Consider the following 26,918-nt stretch of genomic DNA (forward strand, 5'->3'; position numbering starts at 1 on the left):
AATGCCAATATGAAGGGCACTTCTTTGATAAAATGCTCATAATAAAATGTACCAAATATACAATCTTTAAAACACCAACTGGAGAACAGATAATATAGTCAAAGGAAAATGAGATGGTTGAACACCAGTAACTAAATACCTATGTGCTCGCCATCATTTTTTCCCCCCTAGGAGTGCTCCATTTTACCAGATAAGACTGCCCTACAGTTCTTAGTTCTTAGTCAAATCACTGATCAAACATTAGAATCCTCCAATCAATATTCCTTTAGCCATGCCTGTCATCAGTTCCATCACAAGACAAGATTTCCACTTGCAAGTTATCACATCAAAAGTTCTAGTTATCCATAACATAGTGGCATTGCAGAGTTGTACACTAATTGCATTACCTACCAGATATAAAGAGCTTATAAAAGTACTGCAAGTATGCAACACTGCTAAAACAACCTAATCTGCAATTTGTTGCAAAGAGTTCTTTTCGATGCAGTCATAGTCCATGGATGCAATTCTTTGGCACTGAAGCAGAGCAAAAGGAGCCTCTGAAATAACATCGAACGAAACATACTAAACCATCCCCAAAGAGATACCTGGCATAACATCTAAGACATTTACTAAGGCTTTAAGCACAAGATACACATCTGCACAAGTTAGAACGTCAATTTTAATCAGCTACATATACTTAACATCTCTTTTCAGTGCTCATTTTGTTTGCTTTTCATGCAAAGTTGTAGTCGAGGCTACATATGCATGCAAAATTCTTATGATGCTTAAATCTGGAGTCTTTCTGATCACAAATCTGATTTGAAGACTAAAGTCAAGTATTTCTAAACCGAGTAGTATTTGTTGCTCCCTTGTCACTTGTGCTAGTATGATAGCTAGATGGAATAGTTGCATTTTGTGCTAATGGAGACCTTTGAATGGAATGGTTGAAACCAAGAGTTGCTCTTGCCTGAAATGGTGCAACAGGATCATGGCTAAGACTAGAAGGAGCTCGTGACCCACTCAGGTAACTATGAGGAAGAATCAGGCCTCTTGGAGAACCTAAAGATGTTGGGGATGGAGAAGCAATCAATGGAAGACGCCTCGAGAACTCTGAGTTCCAGTTATTCACAGGGGAGGGCAGATTGATGGCAGTAGTTGTTTGAGTTTGATCAACTTGTTGTACCAGATCTGGGGGACACCACTCAGGCATATCATCATCGCCTTCATCCCACCGATGTCTTCTTGAAAAAATGCTATTGGATATTGTACAAACTGATGAATTATGAGCATGGGAACACAGTTGGCCATGCGATAGTGATGACTTCATCACAACCTTGTTATCCAAAATAGGTTTCTGCAAGTTTGTTTCAGTAGGACTTCCTTGATAGTTTTTTATCATGTTGTCTGGGAAAGATGCAAGCTGCCGTTTCTGAATAACTTCAACTGACTGCATTGTAGTTGATCCAAGAAGAGGAGTCTTGCCCAAATCCCTTGGGGATTGCTTAGTAAATGGAGCAGCATCTGAGTTGCAATTTGTGAACCATGAAAACCTGTTTACAGAGTTATCAAGGCCAGCACATGCTGAACGAAAGTCAAACTCTGGTAGATCATCAACGTCAACAGAGCTAGCAGAGACATTGGGAACTTGTGTCAGTGATGGTGGTGGACCAGGTGCTAGCGGAGGCGGTCCAGGCAACAACAACCAAGGTGGTCCAGGTGGAACAGAACTTGACTCGTTATCCAAGGATGACTTCCTTGGTTCAGAAACATATTCAGAAGGAATTTCAGAGCTGCTGAAACCTACATTAGTTTCCTGCAAGAACATGAATAAGAAAAACTGAAATAAATGCGATAATCTATTTGGTTCAGATTCACTCAGGAGGGATTTCAGAATGAATTAGAGATTTACTACAGTAGTGTTCTACTCAAGGATTAGTGAGAAGTACACAGTAACCGACACACATGAATAAGAAAAACAGAAGTTGAAATAAACAAAACCCGTGTGAATACATTAAACAAACCTTAGTGATGGCACTAGTTGATTGGGTGATTCTTTCAGATAGATCTGAAGGCAAAGGAGCTGGTCCAGGAAGAGTGGTTTGTGTGGTCGTAGGCCTCGTTGCAGGGTTAATGGACCCTTTGATATGCATCATACATCTTTCTGGTTTTGAAACAGTTTCCATTAGATTCTCTTGAGAGCTTGTGTAAGGCCTCTGAGCTGTTTGTGGTTGAAGAGAAGGTATTGGAGCTGTTTGTGGTTGAAGAGGAGGTACTGGAGCAGTTGATTGTATAAAATGATCAAGAAGGCTACTAAGGACATTCAGGTTTTCATTGCAAATAGTATTTCTCTGGTGATTTTCTGTGATCACTTGAGTTGGTTGCAGAGGAACCTGTCGCGCTGGTTCTGGATCAGGAACAGTTTTTGCTTCTGTAGCATGTAACAGAGGGTTCCTCAAGCTTCCCGTTGACATTATTTCAACATTCTGTGGAGAGATTTGAACTGGAGCAATAGGAGAGTTATATGGTAACGTCGCTGCAATCTGACCATTACTAGTTGTTTTAAGACTATTACATAACTCTATTCCAGAATCATCAAGCTTGTTTTTGGTACTCGCATGACTTGCAATGTCGACATTACTAGACTTAACTTCAGATAAGTAATGGAGTGGCATGCCATCAGCTTCTGTTGCACTTAGTGGAGCTTGCTTCTGCTTATCTGAGCCATCATTTGTTGAAATCTCTTCAGAAGAGTGAGGTTGCTTTTGCACTAAAGATGTCATTTTTCTATCCAATGCTTTAATTGTGGAGGTCGAGGTTTGACAACCTCTGCGCCAAACAACACAACCAATTAAAGAATTTGGAACTTCTACAACTGCATTCATTCCTTTGAAGAAGCCAAATTTGGCAAGTATAGTTATTATGGTATCACTTCGAGGGCAAACATAAAGATCGATGCCAGGACAGATCTGTGCAAACCCTACCCTCTTACTCTCTTTATAATCATTGGCTATCTGCAACCATATATTCAATTTTGAGGTACTAAGTACTGACCTAGACTAAACATCAAATTTAAATGAAGGATTTGTCATTACCTCCTCCATACCTTTCAACCCAGACAGGGATGACCCATCTTTCCAGCAAAGGGAAATCACCTAACAGACATGAAATATTAAAAAAAAACACACACACAAAAATCTTGTAGCAGCTTTATCCTAAATTAACTATTTAGAACATCTCTGAAACCCTAGATTAATATAAAGGACCATGATACTTCGACAGTATTGTTTAATTCCTGTTGCGCCTTATTGCTTCATGCATGGTCTTCAAAATTAATGAAAGAGTTACAGAATATTTATATAACAAACCTCCCTGTGAAGTCAATTTTCTTTTATACATAGAATAACCTAATCACACAATGATCAGCTTATGTTTGATAAGCATCTTAGTTCTTCACTCACTTCACCAATCACTCAAATGTCAGTAGGCTAGATAAACTGGCTAAGTTTGTTTCAAAGCTATGAAACGAAAACATGCATGCATTCACTTTATGTATTCCTATAAATATTGCCTGATCTTGAAATCAATAACTATGTCAATATGTATCTATCATAGGCATGTATATTAAACAAATCAAATCTGTTGTTCCAAAATCTGCTATATTATTCCAAACTCCAAACAATGTTGTGCAACTGATTGGTCAGAAAAATACCATACCATTAAAGCACGTGTTCGAGAACGAGGAAGTTCCTGAATGAATTTTTCAAATGCATGTAGTCTAACTTTTCCTTTAATTTCAATGAGGTCAGACCACTTTATATCTTGAGCCTTCTCACCACTGAAAAAAAAAACTGAACATAGAAAAATGCCGAGGAAAAGAAACAAGGAATACTTTGCAAATGTATTTTATATAAAAGAAGATTCAATCTCCATTGAAATTTTCATTGAAAGTAAATAACATGTATTAAGAATGCAGACTGCAAAAGTGGTAAACATGCCAATAATACTTTTTATAAATGCAATTTTAGAGGAATTTGGTTGAAAAAGTAAACCAGATTAAGGAATAACTACCGTTTCAGCACTTATATAAACAGGTAGATTTAGAAGTTCTTTTGGTTTTGATAAAGCATAGTTCAAAAAAGCATGCAATATGTAATCTTTGGGCACACACTATTTTAAATGCTAAGTATTACTCAAGAATCAAGATATGATTTATTTTAGAGCTTACAGTGACAGTATGTAATCCTTGAGAATGATTAAAGATCAAATTAAAAATACCAAATGATTAGCATCCCAATTAATTATAATTTAATTAGGTATACCGTGCATCTACAGATCTCTACAACCCAGTCAAATGCCATAAGCAGAACTATAAACACTGAATTTGATGTGGTTCCAGTGCCAAAAAGCATAGAGTTATTTTGAACGCACTTGCTTGATATCCAAAGTAAAATGACAGTGGTTGCAGGATTTGGGTTTTCTTATTACACTGTTGTACCATACAAATTGTCCCTAACTTGATATGTTTTTAGTTGAATTGAAATTTTGCAAATGCTCATGCACAATTTAATTTTCCTTGTATTCCTTAATTATCAGAATACCAGCTTACAGCAGTTTTATGCATTGTATATTTGATAAGGATTGGAACTTATTTCTTTATGGGCAAAAACTCAGTGCAATACCTTTTCATAGCTCATAAGCATCTAACCTTAAGAGTATGCTACTACAGGAGCCATGAGCCCTACTGGTGAAGCAGCAGATATTCAGGCACTAGAGATACAGAAGGATGGACAAAAGCAATGCTATAAGATGTTGCAGGTTCATGAAAGCAGTGTTCCACAATTAATAAGAAAATTAGTAGTGACAGATGGCAAGAATGGGGTTTCAATAATAGAACGAGGAAGTCGTTGAAATATGATAATTAATTATGTTTTAAAATATAATACAGATATGAGTAACTTGTGACTATACCAAAGTCTGTTCTAAACTAAATGAGAATTAAATGCTTCAATTTGCAACCAAGACAATTCAAAGTGCCCTTTCCACGATCATGAAACAACAATATAGTCCGAGTAAATTACCAATGAAACACAATAAAAAAATATGATAAAGGGAGGAACTTAAGATACACGCACTGTTAGCCCTTGTTTTCAGTCTGTCAATGATAACATCTGCATTAACAAAGAAACACTTCAGTCTTTCCCTCCTTTGTATAAACACTAATGTTAGATACAATTTGTTGATCCTAATTCCTTTTTCATAGATAAAAAAGACTGAACCACCATTTTCAAGTTTTGAAATTGCTCGTTAAACTTCACATAGCTTCCATAAATCAGGGGTTCAAATGCCAAGAAGTAGGATTGTAGAAAACAGTGCACTTGCAAGTACTTGGTTTCTACCCATAAACTTGTAGCTTCTATGATCCATGTCAATATGTTGTAGGTACAAGCTACAAGTGACTGGAGTGAACCATTAAGAGTCAAGAAAAAAAAAAAGAATTTCTCTTTAAACTTCCATTTCACATGCCTCCAAAGAAAAAATTTGCTTCTTCCCATTACGCCTTTCCTCTACCCCTACCATCACTGCACTATGCCACCATGCAAACCTCTTTCATGTCTCAGCTCACCCACCCCTGTTCTCTCCCCCTAGTCAACCTAGTCCACCCTTATCCTCTCTCCACTGGGCATATACCCTCCCCAATATTCTCATCTCTTATTCCACCTAAGGAACTAACCCACCACAGCCACACTCTAACTCCCCTTTTCTGCCTTAAGAGCTAGCTCACCCTATCCATTGTTTCCAACCAGAAAAATCAGCCGTACACCTTCCGAACATATTACTTAATTGGTTGGCTAACATGAAAGATTATTTTAACTCATATGATATGACCTACCACTAACGAAATTCTTACAAGATGTTCAAACCACCTAGCACACAGGATTGAGATGAGATCTAGATCAAAAATAAAGTATACTCTAAAGTATTTCAAGGCTCAATTCTTTCACATATGGATAAATTAGAAATAGTCATCCTTAAGTGTCATAGAATAATAAAGTAAATTGGAGGAGTTTAATGTGGTTGTGCCATTAAGGAAGAAGCTGCATAAATTTAAGGAGTTATATTGTTTAAGGTTGACTTGCTAGAGTTGAAGTCTAGCGAGTGACCATTCCCTATTTAGAAATTAAAATTTTTTCATTCATGATCCCCTAACATCTTCTCTAGACCATGCAAAATTATAAGGGCTCTCATAATGTGATGCAAATCAAGATACTATGCCCCCCCCCCCCCCCCCCACCTAAATTGGAATTACACAACCCTATCGGTATTCGAGATGATCAAACAACACCACTCATCCTAGATGTGTCATCCAATGAGCCTCGAGTGATGGACCACAACATTCAATATTTTTATTATCATAGTAAGTTCACATAGCATCCACCCATATCAGGTCTTAACTATAGAATTTGAACATGAATTGAAAAAAGACAAAAGCAATCTAGAGAGCAAGAGGCTTTCCATAGATGAACCATTAAAAACCAAAAGATGAGGTACAAGTTATGAATCTTCAAGTGGAGTGCTGCATATTATCTAAACTTGTGATAGAAAAGCCCATGGAATATGTACAAGTACTTTCTATACATTCAGGAGAGGTGTGGGATAAAACAAGCAAGGTTGTCATAGAAAGTAAAAATTGCATTAATGAACTATATACCCAACATAGACACTAAGATATGCCCCTCGCTAGAACTTCGCACATATAAAGTTGCATGGGTATATCAAACATCCATATGAATTGTACACACCCATATGAAACATACAAAGGTACTTGGTGTCCATTCAAATGGAAAGAAAGAATAGAACTATAAGAAATGGATAAGGTTTGCCAATAATTTTAGCTTGTATCGTTCTAAGTTGACAATAGGTGTGTGACCTTTCTATAACCTACTATGGATTGAAAAAATTTCTACCTTTTAAAACAGCAACCCACAAAAACTAGTAAATAAAACAAAAGCCTAAGCCATGAGCATAGAAAACCATTCAACAATGCAAACAATCTCTTTACGTCTTTAGTGTTAGTCTCTAGGTAGATCAGGAGATAAAGTTGGCCTACTAATTCAGCTAACAACCATTCCCTAAAATCAAATAACTTACAAAGGAATTTCAACAACAACCAAACCTTATCCCACTAGGTTAGGTCAGCTACATGGATCATTCTATGTCATTAGGCTATATTATCGACTACATCATCATTTATATTTAAATAAATTTTATCTTATTTTATTATTACTAATCAAGTCTTTTTTAGTCTTCCTCTTCCTCGTTTGATGTGTATATTTGTCATAGTTTCACATCTCCTAACTGAAACATCTATTGATCGTCTACATACATGTTCGTATTATTTTAAACATGTTTCCCTGAGTTTTCCCTTAATAGGTGCAACCCCGACTTTCTCTCTAAGATTTTCATTTCTTATCTTATCCATCCTTATATATCTACACAACCTTTAAATCTTAGAAGTACTTTACGATCATAAAGAACACCTAACGTTCTCCTCCATTTCAATCATTTTGCTTGTATTTTATCTAAGATATATCTTTCAATCCCTCTATCCTTTTATAGAAATAATCCTAAATACTTAAAATTCTCAGTTACAGATAACACATCATCTCCTATTTTAACAATTATCTCATTATGTCTAATATCACTAAATTTAAATTTTATATATTCTATCTTTACTCTATTAAGCTTAAAACCTTTCACTTCTATCATTTGCTACCAAAATTCAAATTTAACATTTACTCCTTCATGTGTCTGATTCACCAAAACAATATCATCTGCAAATAACATGCACTATAGTACCATATCTTAGATGTATCCAGTGAATTTGTTCATGATTAATGTAAAAAGATATAGACTTAGAGTTAATCTTTGATATAACCCTATCTTTATAGGGAACGCTTTGGTTAATCCGCCTGAAGTCTTCACTCTTGCCATTACATTCTCATACATATTCTTAATTAGTTCAATATACACTATGTTAACAACCTCTCTTCTAGAATTCTTCATATAATTTCCCTTAGAACTCTATCATAAGCTTGTTCTAAGTCGATGAATACCATATGTAAGTCTTGTTTCTGTTCTCAATACTTTTTAATTAGTTATTTGAGAAGATATATAGCTTCTATTGTCGACCTTCCAGACATAAATCTAAATTGATTTTCTATCACCGTGATCTCCTTCTTTAGTCTTTTTTCTATTACTCTTTCCCAAAGTTTTATGATATGATTCATTAGTTTAATATCCCTATAATTTGCACAATTTTGTATATCTCCTTTATTTTTATATAAGAGAATTAGAGTATTTGTCCTCCACTAATCGAGTATTTTTTTAATTTTTAATATCGGATTGAATAACTTTGTAAGTCATTCAATGTCTTATTTCCTAGACACTTCCATACTTTTATTGGAATATCATCTGATCTAACTGTTTTTCCATTTTATATTTCATTTAAAGCTTGTTCTACTTCTAAAGTTTGAATTTTTCGATAAAAATTTAAATTTCTATACTCATTTGTACTTAAATTACCTAATTTAAGTTAGTCACTTAAACCTTCATTAAAAAGTAAATAAAAATACATCTTTCATCGCTCTTTTATTTCTTTATCATTTACTAGTACTCTATTGTATTCATCTTTAATACATCTTATTTGAATAAGAACCTTGTCTTTCTCTCTCTCATTTTGCCTATTTTATAAATGTCTCTTTTCCCTTCTTTTGTATCCAATTTTTTATATAAATATTCAAAAGTTTCTTTTTTAGCTTCATTCACTATTTTAGTTTCATTTTATAAATGTCTCTTGGCCTCTTTCTTAACTACTATATATTTTTTTAATTTTCTTCGTTCTTATAAGTATATAATATATTATGACTCTTCGTTTTCTTTCACTTTCTCTTGTACTTTCTTATTCCACCACCAAAATTCTTTAGTTGGTGGTGTACATCCCTTTAACTCACCGAGTGCACTCTTGGCTACTATTTTCAACTTTCATACCATCTTATCCCATGTCGTATTCGAATCGTTTTATATTTCTCTTAATACTTGTACTCCTATTATCTCCTTAAATATGTTTTGTTTCTCATCTTTTAATTTCCACTACTTAATTCTATAAGTCATGCATATTTTCCTTCTATTAATACTATGCTTAAGGCATATATCCAACACTACTAATCTATGCTGGATAGTTAAGGGGGTGTTTGGTTTGGTCATTTTCTATGTTCATTTTTTTATTTCCTAGAAGTTGTTGTTTGCTTTGTGTTTTCTAATTTCATTTTCTAGAAAATGAAAAGTCATTTTCTAAGAAAATAGAAAATGATAAAAATATCATTTTTTGTATGGAGAATGAAAACTACGAATCCAAATAGAAAATAGGAAAATGCAGCTACAGTAACCCTTTTCTCCACAAAAACCTCGCTCGTTGCTTCCCTCCTTCGTCGCCGCGAGGAGCCAACTTCTCTTCTCTGTCACCCTTTTCTTCTCGCAGGCAAAGGTTACGAGAAGGAAGACTCTTCGCTTCAGGCAACGCCATGGCCGCGAGGTTTCTCCTTTCCAAAGCATCCCTAAACCTACATTCCTCCCCCTCTTACTTCGGTTCCAGTTGCTCATCGACCGCCGCCAACGCCTTCCATAACTTGTTCAGACCCTCCGGTGGTCGGGCCGTCCCTCTGGCCTCTTCAAGGTCCATGGTCTCCGTCTCATCTACACGGCTCGACCTCGCCAAGGACATCTCCCCTTCGCTTGACGTCGGGTGGAAGGGTTCCTGCCATTATTATCACTGGATTCCTTGGTGCCGGAAAGACAACATTACTAAACCACATCTTGACCTCACAACATGGGAAGAGAATTGTTGTCATTGAGAATGAGTTTGGAGAGGTGGATATTGATAGTTCCTTGGTTGCTAGTCATTCTTCTATTTCTGAGGACATTGTTATGGTTAACAATGGTTGCCTCTATTGCACTGTGAGAGGAGACTTGGTTAAAATGCTTTTGAAGCTTGCTAAAGAAAAGCGTGACAAGTTTAACCACATAGTTATAGAGACAACGGGGCTTGCAAAATCTTCTCCTGTTATAGAAACTTTCTATACATATGATTTGATTGCACGGCATGTAAAACTTGATGGTGTTGTTACTTTGGTGGATTCTAAGCATGCTATGAAACATTTGAATGAAGTTAAATCGAGATGGGTTGTGAATGAAGCAGCAGAACAAGTTGCATATGCAGATCGTATTATATTAAACAAGACAGATTTGGTAGATGAGACGAAATTGGATGCACTAACTAAGAAAATCAAGCACATAAATGGGATGGCTCAAATTAAAAAAGCACAATTTGGATTTGTGGATATAGATTTCGTTTTGGGAATTGGTGGATATGATTTGGACCGAATTGAACATGTGAATGTTGAAGTTTCATTTGATGAAGAAGAGTCTTGATGAAGAGGAAACATATAGGTCTTTATATGATGAAGAAGAGTCTTCTGGTGACAAGTACATGGAAGTTTCATGTTATTTATAATTTTTCATGTTAACAAACCAAATGTATTTTTCAGTTTTCTTTTCTAGAAAATAGAAAACAATATATCATACCAAACGCATTTTCTGTTTTTTAAAAACTAGATCAGAAAATAAAAAACAGAAATAGAAAATGAAAAACAGAAAATAAAAAAATTTCCAAACCAAACGCCCCCTAAGTTTTCTCCAGAGATAACCTTGCAATCTTTACAAATTCTTCTATCATTTTTCCTAATCATAAAAAGTCAATTTGCGATTCATTATTCTCACTTTTGAATGTAACCAAATATTCTCTTTTCTTAAAAAATATATTAGATTGTATAAGGTCATGTGTTGTCCCAAAATCTAATATAGTTTTTCCTTCTTCATTTCTGTTCCAAACGCATAACCCCATACACCATATCATATTCTTCATTTTTCACTCCTACATGCTCATTTAGATCTCCTCCTATTAAAATCATTTCGGTTAGTCTAGGTCGTTTCAAAATATAGATTTAGTGTGTGCATCTCATCCTACTTGAAGTGCATATATGATCATTACATTAATAATTTCTTTCGCCACCACTATCTTAAGAATCCATATAAATCAAGCTAAACATAAATAGACAAATAAACGGGACATTTGAAAATAGACTTTATTTGGTAAAGCTTAATCCTTGGCACTATTCAAGAATTATAATGCATTTATGATGGTTATTAGAAAAATGCATTAACCATCATGCCATCAATAAGACTACTCTCAATTTATTTTAAGAAAGATAATTGTGAGAGCCCTCAAGCACTCACATTTGGGTGAAAACGAGTTTTGAACCAATGACCTTGGCAACAATTTCAAAGGCCCTTACTAACTAAGCTAATTGATACCCTCCAAAAAGATAGCTATTAGATTTCTCAAACACATTTGTTTGAAGACGGTTTTTGAACATAAGACCTTATCGCTTTCAATTATAGAGTTTTAATATTTAATAACATTAAATTGATTTACCTGGATCAAAATACACAATATCAATAATTAAAATAAGAATTGCTGACAAAAAGAATATTATATTTAGAACATAATAGTATAGATGGATGGCTATACTTGTCGGAGTTTCGAATGCCCCTTATGAGAATATCAAGGCCCTAACTTTTATACACACCTAAATTCTAAACCTTTTAATGTTATATGTGATGCATTAGATGTAGAGGGGAGTAGGGGAGGGGGATCCTAAGTCAGGAAGGTCAATGAATTATATTCTTTAGCAAAAAATTCAACTAAAACATTTACTAGCAATAAGTTTTTACATTATTGTTGATACATTAAGATATTAGAAGTACTATTTATTATAAAATGAGTTTGTCTTGTTTCGATTACAAAGCACTAAGCTTTATCTAATTGCATGAAAAGTGTCAAAAATGCTAGGTGGATTAAAATACTTCTGCTAGGTGAATTAAATTACTTTTGTCATATACTTTCTCATGAAGTATCACCTAGACGAGAATAAATCCATTGATACACTCCTTGGAGTTGTTTCCATTTATAGAGGATAAGCAAAAGTGAACTCACACAATTTGAACACAAGATGTTTACACTATTGTCTAGACTTTAGGAAAATCTTATAGGGGATGCAAGTAAGAGAAGCAATTTGCATTGTCATGTTAACCATACTATAAATATGTCACGTCTTTGGATCAATAAAAAATTATAAAACTAAAATTAAATATTTTCTAAAATAATTTTGCAACATGTAACATTAACTAAGTCACCAGATAATCCGTTAAAATGTCATAAAAGTTATTAACATTTTTAAAATGAATAATACTTATAAATGGGTCCATTCATGTAAACTCAATTATATATTGAGGTTGTGTCATGTCACTTGCAAGCTTAATCTTTATTAAACTTGTTTCAAGTTGGGTTGGTCATGTTATCGAGTTGTGTCTGATATTTTCGACTATAGATGTGAGATAAGAGTTTCTATAACTACATAGATTATGTAATCAACAATCTTTACCTATTCCCATACTTGAGATACCAAAACCCACTAAGCAAAATACAAGATTTTACATGCCAATATATATTCCCTATGAGCTTAAAAAAGAATTAGCATGAACTTTATTTTAGGATGTCCAAAACTAGTCAATCACTTTCATTTTGGTGATCATGAATAGACTTTCCAAAGTTATTCTCTTTCATATAAAAATTTAATGATTCATTAATATATAGTCAAATTGTTCTTTAAGAAAAATGTCATTGCATCATTTGCATTTATTTTATGAAATAAAGTCAAGTTTGATAGTTATTACTTAAAAATCCTATGAAAAAAATCAAACACCTGACTAAAGTTCTCATTTGCCTTTCACCCACAAATTGATGCCTAAGTTGAGGTTGTCAACATTTTCATGTGCAACTTCTTTACATGTCTAATTGGCAAAAAAACCTAAAACTTGAAAATATTGTCATTTACCAAATTTACTTGCAACAACCCTATAAATAGATCTTCTAATGGTGATTATTTGAAGTTTCATGGATACCTACTCGTGAATTATTGATTTGACATTTTTCACCTATCTTTTCTCATTTATCTCAATCTTTATGCTTAACATATTTAACACATATATATACCAATATTAGGAGAAAAATTGCACTGAATAATGCAACTCATAGGTGCATGCTAATGCACATCATAAGGTAGGAGATTATATTATTGTGTGCAAATTTCTAATGCTTTTCTAAAAATTCCTTAAAGAAATTTAATGTTGCTCTCAAGTCTCTTTCATATTATGAGAAAATTTCATTTAGATGCTTATTTTCTCTCAAGTCTACCAAGGAAGTTCTGTTCATTAACTTTCCTATAAATTGCACTCCTTCGACTCCTATGCATACACACCAACCTTGCAAAATCTAAATATAGTTGACATTCATGTAGTATTTTTCCTTATGGAAGCTCATGAACAAATCAAGTTCATTGAAAAAGGCTTCCAACTAGTTATGATAATAATAAAAGACGACCTTTGCAAATTGATACAAGATAGGTTCTCTATGCACAAGTTCGATAATGGACCACTAGAAGGCCTCCTACTTAACAGTTGGTTTGCACTTTTGTTGGTCATCAAAAGACTTAATCATGATAGTTATTAGAGGGTCAAGTTCTTTCTGGTAAGGGAGGAAAGTGCAAAAAAAAACTCTTCCTGGTCCAATAAAATAAATTAGTTCATGATCCAAATCTCAATTGTATGTGATATTATTATACTCCCTTTACCCTTTCCTATAGAATTTACACTTTTTTGCTTGTTAATGAGACAAATTATGCATTTAATTTAATCTGTCAAATAAATTTCCTCATAAATTCAATCATTCAGTCAATATGAAGTTTTTTCTCTCCAAATAATTTCCTATATTGAGAGCTGAGGCACACTGAATTGCTCGTGTTGCATCAAAACAATTTCAGAAAATTGGATAAATATTTTCCCCCACTGCATTGTTATCCCAATTATTTAGATATCTTTTAAACATAATAAGTTTTTTGGGTCTTGATACTTCACACTTGCAAGTGTAATTGATTTAACTTGCCCAAGTACAGATATAAAAAATGCTGATGCATGATAGGATAAACATTTTTCTCTTTGGAGAAAGTAATATGATGTCAACATAAAGCCCTGTTTTTTCTCTTTATAAAAGGGTTAAATTGATGAATATATCTTTAACTTTTAGGATCTTAACAAATTCAGTCTTCTAAATCTCCTAATTCTAAACATGAACTTTTTAATTTATGACAATTGTAGCCATCAATTAATTTTGTTGTACTCTATTTTTTGACTTGGAGTGTTTAGATGATTATACGCAGGTCAGAAGTCCTAAAATAGACATGCAATGAGTCCCTTGAAAACTATATCATCTGAATATATGAAAATGATCAATCTAAACTCATTAACCAAAGATTACATCACCCTTGTTGAATGGGAATATTAGTCATCTGAGCACTCAAGTTATATTTTCAGAAAAATCAAATGGAATGATTGGTTGCTATGATTACAAATTAGAAAGTTTATATGATTATGAAAATTATAAATTCCACCTATATTTGTAAAATTGGAAAATTCAAATAATACTTACTAATGTATCTTTTAAATTAAATTATAGATAAATTTATTCCAAATGTAAACATAGAAGTTTAATAAAAGCATTTAATTGGATTACAATTGTGCTTCCATTTGTAGTCATGCAAAGAATTACAATTGCAACTAGCCACTAATGTTTGTATTTTAGTTAAACACTTGCAAAGTATTGGAACTTATCTTTTGCACATTGTTGCAGCCAAAAGCATAACAAGAACAACTTGAATTTCATTAGGAGTTGTTGATGACTTGATGTCATTTAAACTAGTTCCACAAATCTTATTGACTTCAGTTGACTGGAAAAGGTTTTTTTTCTTTTTGTTTGCAAGGATTCTTGCACATAACTTGTACAGTTAAAGAAGCCATAAACTCTTTTTATACTCAAATAAATCAGAGAAGGATGTAAGCCATGAACTTATATAATCCTTGGATAAATCGAAGGTGATTCTTGTTTGCTTCTTCCAAAAATATTTAAAGTGTGGGGTAATACCTTTTCCAATATTTCTTTTTTGCTTTTTAAAGTTTGACTTGTTAGTAATGGAGGTTGTTCTCAATATGTAATTTTTTACTTTGGCAGTATGGGAAATTTGTCAAGTGAACATGACAGATGCATGACAGAGAGATTAGTTTTTTTGTAGTAACTATTAGGTCTTTGAAACATAATTCTAACACCACAAAGAATTCAACCGGATATAAGTTCTTGGTTTCTCATAGCACCTTCCCAGGGGCTATGAGAAATATGAATTCAACAATTAGGGCTAATTGTTGAACTTCTCTATGCTATACCTGTTTGATGGCAACTTGCTATAAAGGTCGAGCAGAAGAAATTTAAGGTCCGAATCTCTGAAACTGATCAATTCTTATTTCTCAATCATATTTGATTTAAGTTCTCAACTTCTCACTCATTAAAACATTACACACAGGAATTCAAAGATTAACCTGCATTAGTTCATGCTTGTTAAGAGAATTAACTATTAATACATAAGATTTAGGTATTGACACATTCCCATTCCACATCATGGTAATCCTTGATGAAGACCACTTGTTTAATTATTGAAGTCCTTTCAGGTAACAAACTCTCCACTTAGACAATTGTAACTTCGTGGGTTTCACAGATCCTTGAAATACATTGAGAACCTTTTAAGTTGAAATGAATTGAAGTAATATGATGAGATTAAATGTAAATTTGTCTTGAAATCTCACACTTTTCCATTTCTTGATTCATTAGAGGTTCAGTTTCATCTGAAAAATGAGCTGGAGCAGTACAGGATGCCATTGTTTATAAACAAATTGTCTCTGCCATGCACTACTACAGTATAACCTATAAATGACTCAGAAACCAGCCAGTAAAAGTTTTATTGTTTGTAGTATCTGTGCTAGCTCAAACTACTTGACTCAAAGTGATAATTCGTCATTGCACATTTGCACCATAATCTAAAGGACCTAAGGGGGTGCTTCTTATGGTTGAATAGAATTGAATGGAAAGGGAATGAGAATAGAAATAGAACAGAATAAAACTGGAAATGCTGCAGTCTATTCCTTTATTTGGTTGTAATGACGGAATGATATAATTAATGAAAGGATAAATTCTATCGTTGACTCATTTAGTTTGTTTAATTCTTCCTGTGATTTTGATCTACTTGATCTAATCTATCTTCCATTAGCCCAATTTGCCATGTCTACCCAACATGCTTGGCTCGCTTGAACCATCCAGTCTTCTTGGCTTAGTCATTCTGCATGGCACATCTGGCTCGTTGGATTCATTCAAATCTGTCTAGTCTGCCAAATTTGAGTCAATCAGCACATTTTGGCTTATCCAGCTCACTCATTTTATTTATATTTATTTTAGTTTTGAAATAATAGTTCAATGAGTAGACCCATATTTGATTTATGCTTTCACGAGCTAGAATTATGATAACCCCTGAAGATTGTGCATCAAGCTTAAATCATGAACCATTGCATGAACAGAAGGAAAAATACAAGTGGAACTCAAAGGATTTTAAACTCAATGCCGTGAATCATGTTCAGGCCTGCTTTAGTGACCACTTATCTCAAAGCCTTAAGGTGCTAGGAAAGAGCAAAACTATATGTTTATAATTGCCATGATCACGATCTTATAAGCATAAATATCTAAATGTGTAGTCTAGTCTAGCCCCCAGGGCATAGCTGAGTTGGTTATGACGAAGCAAAGTTGCAGAAGAGGATAAGGGTTCGAATTTCGACGAAGCCAAGACAATACCCTCCTCTGTCGTGGCCAACTGCAATTTCTCAATTTACCTCCTCACAAATGGTCGTGGGGCCGACCGTGTAGGGCCGCTGAGTGGCAGATTCCACCTTTTGCAGAAGAAGTCCAGTCTAAAAGAATTTCTTTTTCTGACTTTTTATTTTGTTTAATACTTTGAGTTACATGACATCAATAACACAACCTTTGAGTAATCAAGCTTTCAAGCTTTAAATCTAAAAAGCTTTAGAAATTTGAATCAAAGGTTTAAATGATCGCTTGACATGGTGATTTCAATTTGACTAGCACTTTAGCTATAAGATACAACTAAGATAATGAACTACCAAAAGAACATAAGAAATCTGACACTAAGCAACCTCATAACTTAGTGGAGTTCCATTGGCCTGCATTGATTGTACAGAATCTAAATCTCAATAGTCTCAACATTGGAATAATTTCAAACACCTGTTCAAGATTAGGTACAAAGAAAAATATGTTAAAGATTAGACTTGGAACTATTTGTTTTAAATGTTCAATGCCAATTTTTTATGGAATGAAAACTACTGGTTGAGGAATTCCCTTCTCATATAAACCACCTCACTTCAGATGCTTCTGAACTATAACATCAACTTACAGTTGGCTAGCCTAACAACCAGGACTAGCAAATAGTTTATTATAAAAATTTATATGCATTTGCTGGTTAATTGAACAATTCCAACCGGCTTGTGATCCAATAGATTTGTAATCTAGCATGTGTACAAGGAATTTCAAGAGTATTGAGTTGAATCAATTTTGACATCTTCACTTTAACTGGACTCAATTGCCTTACAAAAAGTTCAGTTTTCAGTCAAACAGTTACATTTTTGGTCCAGAGAAAACAGGCCAATTTATCAAACGCATACTCAAATGCATCTTTTGTAAGACAAAATTATTTAGTTCTTGTACATTGTGTCGTCCATTTCTTCAATTCCTTCATAGGATTGCTAAGCTAAGCTGACTAAGTGATTAGAAGATCATTTTCAAGATGGGGTACTTAAAAAAGTTGAGTTACGTTTAGGTAAAACTATTAGTATATAACCATTCCTATAATGTAAAAGTCATAGATTGCTTTGTCCGAGCTAAAACTTAACTGACCCAGGATTCATTTTGCATGTCTTTAAGGAGAAAAAAGGTCTTGGAAATGTTGGAGACATCTATGTTTTTGTAAAGAGCATCAAATAGTTCATTTTAGAGTTGGAGGTATTGATTCTTGAATCAATAGACTTATATTTAACATATAGATGTAGGACATCCTGTGGAAGCTCGCAAGCATTTTCAAACAACAAATTGATTTAAAATGAACAGAAAATGTAAACATAGATAAGCCAAATAGGTCGCCAAAGTTGAAGTTAAGATTGCCAAAGCCATATTTGAAGACACTGTGAGGGGTTACTAAATTAAGGCTGTTGTATAAACACAAAACATGAATCATCCTTGAAGTAATCTTGAGGAGGTTTGATGTTGAAGAGGAAAGTAGATTGTGGAGAGTAGGGAAAGACAACCTTGATCAGGAGGCCTCTTTTATCTAGAGGTAACCTTCAGTTATTTTGACCCTTAATATGCTTTGCAGACCATGACTTCTGCTAAGAAATTTTGTTTCATTGTTTAGTCTGAGGGCTTCAAAACTACATATTCAGAATCAACTTCTCCACAAATTGGCAATATTTAAAGTTGACAATATACTGTCATAGAGACAGCAGGACCTGCTGTTAAAACAATATAACTCTGACAATGAGAGGAGATATGTAGGGATTGAATTAATTTGGTTTGAGGGTGTAGATAAAAGATGAAAAGATAGTAGATGATGAAACAGAGAGAGAAAAACATGAAAATCATAAGGGCTAGTTACAAGTCATCTACTTAGACTAAGCCTGAGCTTCAAGTTGTCTCTTTAGTTTCATTTTGTAGCATTTAATTTAATACATCTTTATAACAAAGAAAGTAGTAGTCTTGATGCAAAGACTGATAATTTTGCATGATAAGATGATCATTTCCTTATCTCCCTCATCTAGTCTTCTGCACCGTCCCTTTCATACTAATTTTTTTTTTCAATTTTTCAATTTATTTTTTTTCAAATGTTTTATTTACCTTATCCAAGAAGCTGAGGATGCAACTGGTAGCATTTCTTGAAATTCGTTTAGAGGCAAAATAAATTAATATAAAACTTTAAATCCAAAAGTAAAGGTTTAATTTCTTCTATGTTGTTTATATGTGGTCATCCCACGAACATGGTAGTCAGAGTCAGAGTGAATAGTCACTAGTGAGTGATGGCATAATAATCTACTTGCTGTTGAATTTGTTTTTTTTTTTCAATTATCTTTTCTATGAACTTTACTCTTTCCATGAGAGGAGTAAGGCAATAGATTAGATCATTGTTAAATTTGTCTTGCTTCACTCAGGTAAATGCCTAGATTAGAGCCTTGAACGTTAGGCCATGTGTTAGGGAATGCATACCTCAGTACCTTAAAGGGCCTAACTAGCGCCATTTGAGTTGGAGTGGGTGCCTACTCTGAAAATGTTCAGTACAAGATTTAGATATGTTGCTTAATTGCTAAAATATAAGAACTTGGTTTCTCTCAAGCAAACGCATAGACTAATGTCTTCAACCTTAGGCAACGCAAGACCTTCTCACCTTAATGCTTTCTGACTCGGATAGCCAGTGAACTTGCTTCATGGGATTTGGAGTTGGCACCTACCTTGAAAAGGGTTTAGTGACATTTGTAACCCAATTTGGACTTTGGCATGATCTGTCCTAATTGTTGAATCACACACGACCTTATTTGGCATTGAGATCTAGCTCAAAGAAGTCCAAGGCAATGCCTATCTCGATTGAAAAGTACATCAAATTAATAAGGGAAATTTTCCCTACTCTACAACCAGCTAAAGAGCATTGAAAGATTCCTATTCTTGGTCCGCTAAAAGAAGGAAAACCAACCTAGAATTAGTTTAGAAACTATCCGTCAACATTGTTTAGTGGTTCTGCTTCTATGGCATCTTGTTAGACTATTATCTCATTGAACCATTTGTATCTATATAATTTAGGATCCTGATTCAAGGATTCCCAATTTGAGAAATAAGAAATTTAAAATACTTCTTCTGAGATATTGATCAATTATATATTTCATTGTAGTTACATGATTCAGAGGATCATTTAATTTGATTCCTTTGAAATCCATAGTTCAAGTTGTGATTGTTCAAGTTAATTATAAGTTAGTTTATAATTGATTTAAGCTAATTGTCTGATTCACAGGTAGTTTATATGAATGCTTTATCACATTAGCCTAGTCAACAAGATTACAAATTACAAGCCTAAGCAACCCTAATCCAAATTAGAGTCTAACCCCTTGAACACCTTGTTCTCTAGTAGGATCTTGAACTTGACAACCTTAATTTGACAGATCTAGTCAGTTTTTATAACTTGACATGCACTGGACGCATCATCTTTTCATACCTACCATGATTAGAATCTTTTTTTGTTGCCATGTATCAGAACTCTTAATTCTTTAATTGTCAATTAACTCAAAGCTGGCAATAATGTAGGGGTAGAATTTGCTCTTGCAGTTTCCAGGGTAAGCAATTCAATCGGCAAAAGCTGCTTGACACTATTTCCTGCCTGAATGTCCAGGGAGCCGGAAAGGAATGTTGAATAGTCAAAGAATATGGTATCAAATGAAACAGGGTTTAGAATCCACAGTTAACCAAGGAAAGAAAGGTGGGTGCCTTGAGCTTCTTTCTTGTCTGATCTTAGATTTAGATTCAAACTATTAGGAAATAGGTCATTTATAATAGTTATCCTTTCTACTATTACTTCCTTTAGCAATTCCAGAACATCTATAGTATGCTTGAATATCATGATTTGGAATTTGGCACTTGTACCGATTGGCAAAAAAACTATAGTCAACTGAACTTTCACACTCAAAAAAGGAATTCTGCATTGAAATTCAGTTTCAGTTCCTTCTTTTAGATCCACTCTAAGGTGCTCTCTCTATCTCCACACCAGAAAGGTTCTCTCTTCTTAGGTGTTGGCTTTCACTTTCCCAGGACAAAAGAAGAAGGATTTATATGATGGGCCCTTGTGGTTCTTTGGTTTTGGGATATGCATTAAACTTTTTCCTAAGCAAAAATTTCCTTAAGAGCTTCAATATAAAAATTTCTAGGAACTTATTTGATGATAGATGGGATGTTTAGTACCCTTTTCCCACCATATAGTTCAAATTTATCAAAAAGATTGGGGTTTTCAATTGGTAGACATGTCGTCCATTGACAAAGATGCCTACACTTGTAAAATAATTCTCAGGGTGAGATATATAAAGGATTGAGATCCCTTCGGTAAAGTTTCATTTCTTCTTAACCTTTATTGAAGCCAGGAAAAGTGATTTCTTCTTAACCTTTATTGAATCCAGGAAAAGAGAATACATTCACCCGTAACAAGTATCAAAGTTACCACAATGTTGATTATCATATTCATGGTCATGTCTTCTCATTTTCAGGATGTTTATCATCCAATTTCTGAATGCGCTATTTGGCATACATATTGGTTTCATTGTCTTGGCTGTAACTATCTAGAATCACTTGTATGTACCTTTGAGTTCTAACATTGAGCTTTCCCCATGATGACAAAAATATAGCAACCAAGAAAGTTACACATGTGATAAGGCCTATTTCACATCTCTTTCCTAGCTCCATAAGCTGTCAAACTGTTCTGATTAGATTTCAATATATATATAAGATAGCAAACATAGGTTAGCACAATTATTAATCATAGTTTGCTTTTTCTTGACTTATGTGAAATGTTCTCTCCTGGGAGATTCTCGTTTCTCTCTCAATCAACTGAGTTAATATTTACTTGGTAGGTTCCATTTTATAAAATTTAAGCCGCTAATTCAATCTGCATCTTCGTAGCAACTAAGATTTATCTTCTTATCCTTACAATTGTAGAAAACTGACAACGACCAGGATATAACTACAAAACTATGATTCTGCAATAATGTTGTATATCATACTGCAGCTTCCTTGGTTACATATTCATTAGATTTTTGCTGGCTTGAAAGTTACATGCATTACAAAGTGTTTCTTCACCTTTCTTAGACACCCTTGTTACAAACACTGGGGGATTTATTCTTTGTGGCAACATCAACAGATGCATATTGATCATATTCTGGTCAGACATCCCATATTCAAGTGGAAGTACACTTTCTTATTGAAACAAAATAGAAAGAAGTGAAAACACATAGATAGTCATTTATAATTTTTTTGGCTATCAACTACATCACATCATATTGATAATTGCCATATTGTTATAGAAATATAGAAATCAGCAAAGTAGTCCACAGTTTGCTTTTCATGTTCACAACTACTCTTCTGTGGATCATTAAATGGATCTCTTATAATACAATGATCACGTATGGATAAGGAAGAACTTGTAGTATACAAGAAACGTGGTCCATAGAGGGGAACAGATGCAGATGCGCTATCTAAAGGCACAAGTATTTTAAAAGACTTGTATCAATGTCCAAGTTATTTTATGATTTTTCTTTATATGATGTGTAACAATTTTCCATATCACATATGACTTAGGAAAAACTAATTGAGCAATTTAAAGAATATATTGATTGGTTCAACCTATGCCATGGGTCTAAAGTCCTAATGACTTCTGTTTGGTCCTTTGGCATGAATACAAAACGTGTTTTGATCCGAGGGAATAGAGACGACAAATTGGTCCTTAAATTGGTCTTAAGACCAGCTAAGATGATGATGTTAATATGTCCCACTAAGATTGGTCACAGTGAATCTTCTCTTTAACCAAACTAAAGATTATCTAATTAATAAATGCTCACAAATAACAGATTATGAGATTGACTTGGCATTGATTGGTCGCTGGAACAAAGGCCAGAATAAATTAGCTCTGTTAAGGTTTGGAAACCAAACAGTGTTGTCTTAAACCAGGGAAAGCTGAATGGGGAGTAAACAAAAAAAAACATCCTGGAACTGAATTAAAATGCTGGACGTGCACATACATGTATAAGCAGATTCAAGTGCACAGGAAGACCAAGTTTTTAAGTAGGAACCTTTTAAAGAAGGCAACAGCAGACACAGTTGTAGAATTGTTTAGCTGAAGTGACCCATCCCATAGCTTTTCAGTAGAAACTGAGGATATCTTCCCATCAACTGATTTGAGTTCATCTGAATTATTAGAAGCTAGGCCATCAGAAATCTCAACAATAGATTTTTTACTTTCAAGGGTATGGTTTTCATCCTCAAGTTTAGAATCAGTAGTAACCTCTGATACTCTAATTTCATCCTGAAAATCCAAGGATTTTTTTGATTTTTCACAACTTAACCATGTCTTTTCACATTCAGAAGGTTTGAGTAAGTGATTCACTACTTTTTGATTTTGTCCTTCATCACTAATATCTAAAAGGTGACGACTATGTGTGATGCAATTCTTATGATTTGGGTTGGAACCATGGTTAATTTTTCCTATATTAGCAGAAGTTGGCTCTTCAAAACTTAATTTTCTCCTTTTGGCACTTGTGTCATCAGTAATATCAGTGTATTGACAACAGTAATTCCCTTCACGTAGTCCTCCTTTGAAATTCTTGACAACACCGTTTCCATTTGAATCAAAATAGTTGTTAACCATTCCCATTTTATGCATTTCAACAGTCTGCATAGAAGAGCAAATAAAGGAATAAGCATGTAACTGGTTTGGAAAATTATAGATGAGATAGTCATTACTCACTGTTGTACATGATCCCTGATCAGCCACACATTTATTCGTTCTTCTCACACATGGATTAAAGTGTCCACTATTCTTTCCTGTATAAGAATTGGTGCTACTTGATTCTACCCAATTGGGGATAACATCAGCAGAACTTCTTGAACCATATGAATCAGAGACTAGTGCAGAAAACGTATTAGTCGTCAAACTGTGAATTGGGTGGCTGCTGGAGTGAAATTGAGCATATGCAAGTCTTGAAGAAACAAACTCACTGTTAAAAGAAAATCCCTTAGGATTAACTAATGGAGGTGAAACTGCAGGAAGTGAAAGATTTACATGGGTACTTGGTCCATGTCCATAAATATCATTCAGTTGTCCTGGATGGGATACAATACTTTGTATCTTATAATCAGGAAGTGAATCTGTGCCTTTTCGTTTCTTGGATACTTCAGACAGAAATTCTGATCCCAAACCAGGTTTGAAAGTTGACGGGTTTGACTTCATAAGAGAAATGTCAGAACTAACAATTTTTTTGTCCATCCTTTGATCATACAACATGAAGTCATTCTATCTTTCAAATTTCAAAAACTGCATAATATATGCCAGCAAATGCTGAAGAAACTGCAAATTTCCTGGATTTTGAAAATTAAAAAAAAATTAAGCATCAAAGCTTAATCGTCATAATCATTAATATATATAATATGCTGTGAGGATAAAATTAGATGGTAAAAACCATTATTACCAAGGTGAAGAAATATCAACCATCAGATAAATAAGAAACTGAAAAAGACATCACAAGAGAATTTCCAAGCTAGTACCATTAGCAGTGACAGCGAAACACAAAATTTAGTAAAATCCTTGGCTATGATTCTTTAGAAGATAAGCTCACAAGAGTGAGAACCATAGAGTATAAAAATTTGGGTAATAGCAGATTGCTGAACCATCCTTTCTATTGCAGATTCCAGTTTAAGAGAGAGTGAAAGAAAACAGTCAGGCTTATATTACTGATGCATTTACTATCAAGGACCTAACAAAACAGTCCAGCTTCTCCTATCATACCCAGGACCCACATAGGGCAGCCAAAAGTTATTAATATAGAGATCTGTTTGGGATGGTATAGTGAAATTAGAAAAGGAATTAAGATTAAATTTTGTTAGAAAACGTATATTTTATGTCATAATTCTTTCTTTGTTTAATCTGTTTTAGTGAAAATATGTAATGTTTACCAATTACCATCCTTTCCCTTAAGACAGTTACAAGCCACGTGCAGTATTTTACATTCTAATCCCCATTATCCATGGACTTACAAAAGTTGAGATCAAAGGCTTATTTGTTACAATTTTTTTTCCAAATTTCGAGTCAATAAGGATTTGTTACAATTCAGCTCGTCACAATCCTTCGTTTGAATAACTCACTCATTGGAACCAGGATGTGTTCTTTTCTCTCGATTAATGCAGTCTCGACATGCATGCAATGCTACGAGATCAAGATTGGGAGACCTCGTGGTTCCTTAGTCCTGATGTAGCTATATTAACTAAACTTCTACTCTTACTCGCCAGGGATTATGGAAAAAGCCAAAGAAGCCCAAGATGGCACACGTTTAGGCCACTGGTTACCGATGACTATCAGATCCCTAACCGAATCGACAGAGTTCAGCCAATTTTTACAGAAGAATAGGAAAAGTATGACAGAAGAATACAGACAAAACAAATACAGCAAGAAGAAAAGGAAACGAACGAGATGATTAGATCGAAGGGAATTGCAATGATTACAGGAGAGAACAGCCACCGAAACGCCTTGACAGGAGGAGAACATACCTGGACAATCGCCGTCGTTGCGGTGCCGCCGCCGACGCGAGCCAGAGAAGCGGGATGGGAACCGCAGTAGGGCAACGGACGGATACTGGAGTCACGTGACTTCTCGTAATCCTATTTATCATTTCCACGTAATAATTCATAATAAAGAGGATTAGCTACTTCTAAACTTTTAAAAAATCTACACAGAGACTTTAGGTTTATTTTAGCCCGGAAAATTCCTAAAAGTTTATGATTTAACTTTGAAAGTTAGAAATCAAAATAAGGATGGCAATTTTTCCTCACATAAACCCATCTCTATTGGTAAGCCCCATGTGCGTCCATTATATAGATGGAACTACTTGTTAGGATCAAATATGAGGCAATAGGAGATAATGATAAGCCTAAAAATTATAAAATTTAACTACACTTGTGAATACAATACTATGATAATAAATATTAGTAGTTAAAATAGATACCAATATGAGCGCAATGAGTAATGCTAGCGGTTTCAAACACTCTTTCAGAATGCAAAGAAAGCCTCATACATGAATCTTCTCCTACAAGATAATATGTGAATAGTAATTATAGCAGTTACTATAAAGCTTGTCGAAGATGAGCCCTTGGGAATTGTCTAGCTTTTGTCTTTTTTATCACAGTTGTATACGCTTAATTTCATAAATAATTAATTTCAAAGCAAAAGGATGCCCATTGCTGATACAAATAATGCTCCAACAACTAATTTCGAAACACCTCCTAGTTGTTTGGAATGCAAAAATTATTTATTACAAAACCAACTGTCAATAAGTCCGTTAACTAGATAAGTTTTTAGTTGATTATCTAGTGTTCGATTTTTTGAGATTGATAAGCATCTAGGAGGGATGAATAGACGATTCCTAAAAAAGTAATTCTTTTCAAAATGTTGCTATTGTTTAATATGTTAGCTAAAAATAGAGAAATATATAGTAGAAAAAATAATGCTAATATAGGAATTTGTATGGTTAAGCAGTCCATAAGTTGCTACTCCATGGCTAACTCTTGGGCAAGTCACTCCTTAAAATAACTACATTAAAAATCTTTTTTTCTTTTTCAAAGTCGGAGAGAAAAATTTTGTATAGAAATTTTTTTTAGTTTATAAAAAAAACTAATGTACAAGAAAAATATAAGAAATAAAACAACTTGATAAAGATGCATTCAGAAAAGTGCAGCATAATATAGGTCAACACTTGGGTGAAATAATCAAGAATATAAGAGGTGCAATAATCAAGAATATTGTCTATTTTGTAGTTGCTTTTAAAGTGCTCATGCTCAAAATTTATAATATGTTACTAATTAAACAAATTCAATTCCAACAACATACACATTCAACAATTCATTTCAACAACACATTTTTGTATCAACAGAACCATTTCAACAATCAAATATACAACATTTTGTGATTGGTTACAATCTCATAAGACATATCATGCACCATCTAATTAACACAAGCCTATTACATCAT

The 26,918-nt window shown here is 34.0% G+C and overlaps 1 protein-coding gene and 1 pseudogene across 3 annotated transcripts; one reads left to right on the forward strand and one right to left on the reverse strand.

Moving 5' to 3' along the window:
* Positions 1 to 581: 581 nt before the first annotated feature.
* On the reverse strand, positions 582 to 25,511 carry LOC141847867 (uncharacterized). Of its 3 annotated transcripts, XM_074735954.1 has the most exons (8): positions 25,442 to 25,511; positions 23,897 to 24,256; positions 23,646 to 23,803; positions 22,972 to 23,570; positions 3,694 to 3,814; positions 3,072 to 3,131; positions 2,001 to 2,990; positions 582 to 1,792 (listed from the first exon to the last, which is right to left on the reverse strand). In XM_074735954.1, exons 2-8 carry the CDS (start codon positions 24,180 to 24,182, stop codon positions 812 to 814), a joined length of 3,195 nt encoding a protein of 1,064 aa, XP_074592055.1. In that variant the 5' UTR covers positions 24,183 to 24,256; positions 25,442 to 25,511; the 3' UTR covers positions 582 to 811. The 3 variants fall into 3 exon arrangements, with proteins under 3 accessions (XP_074592055.1, XP_074592053.1, XP_074592054.1); XM_074735952.1 differs by having other exon boundaries at positions 23,646 to 24,256; XM_074735953.1 differs by lacking the exon at positions 25,442 to 25,511 and adding an exon at positions 25,397 to 25,426 and having other exon boundaries at positions 23,646 to 24,256.
* LOC141847501 (uncharacterized) lies at positions 9,561 to 10,467 on the forward strand (annotated as a pseudogene).
* Positions 25,512 to 26,918: the final 1,407 nt, after the last annotated feature.

The sequence above is a fragment of the Curcuma longa genome, chromosome 16 (assembly GCF_044706935.1).
Source record: "Curcuma longa cultivar G26 ecotype Majalengka, Jawa Barat chromosome 16, ITB_CL_G26_1.1, whole genome shotgun sequence".
Lineage (NCBI taxonomy): Eukaryota > Viridiplantae > Streptophyta > Magnoliopsida > Zingiberales > Zingiberaceae > Curcuma > Curcuma longa.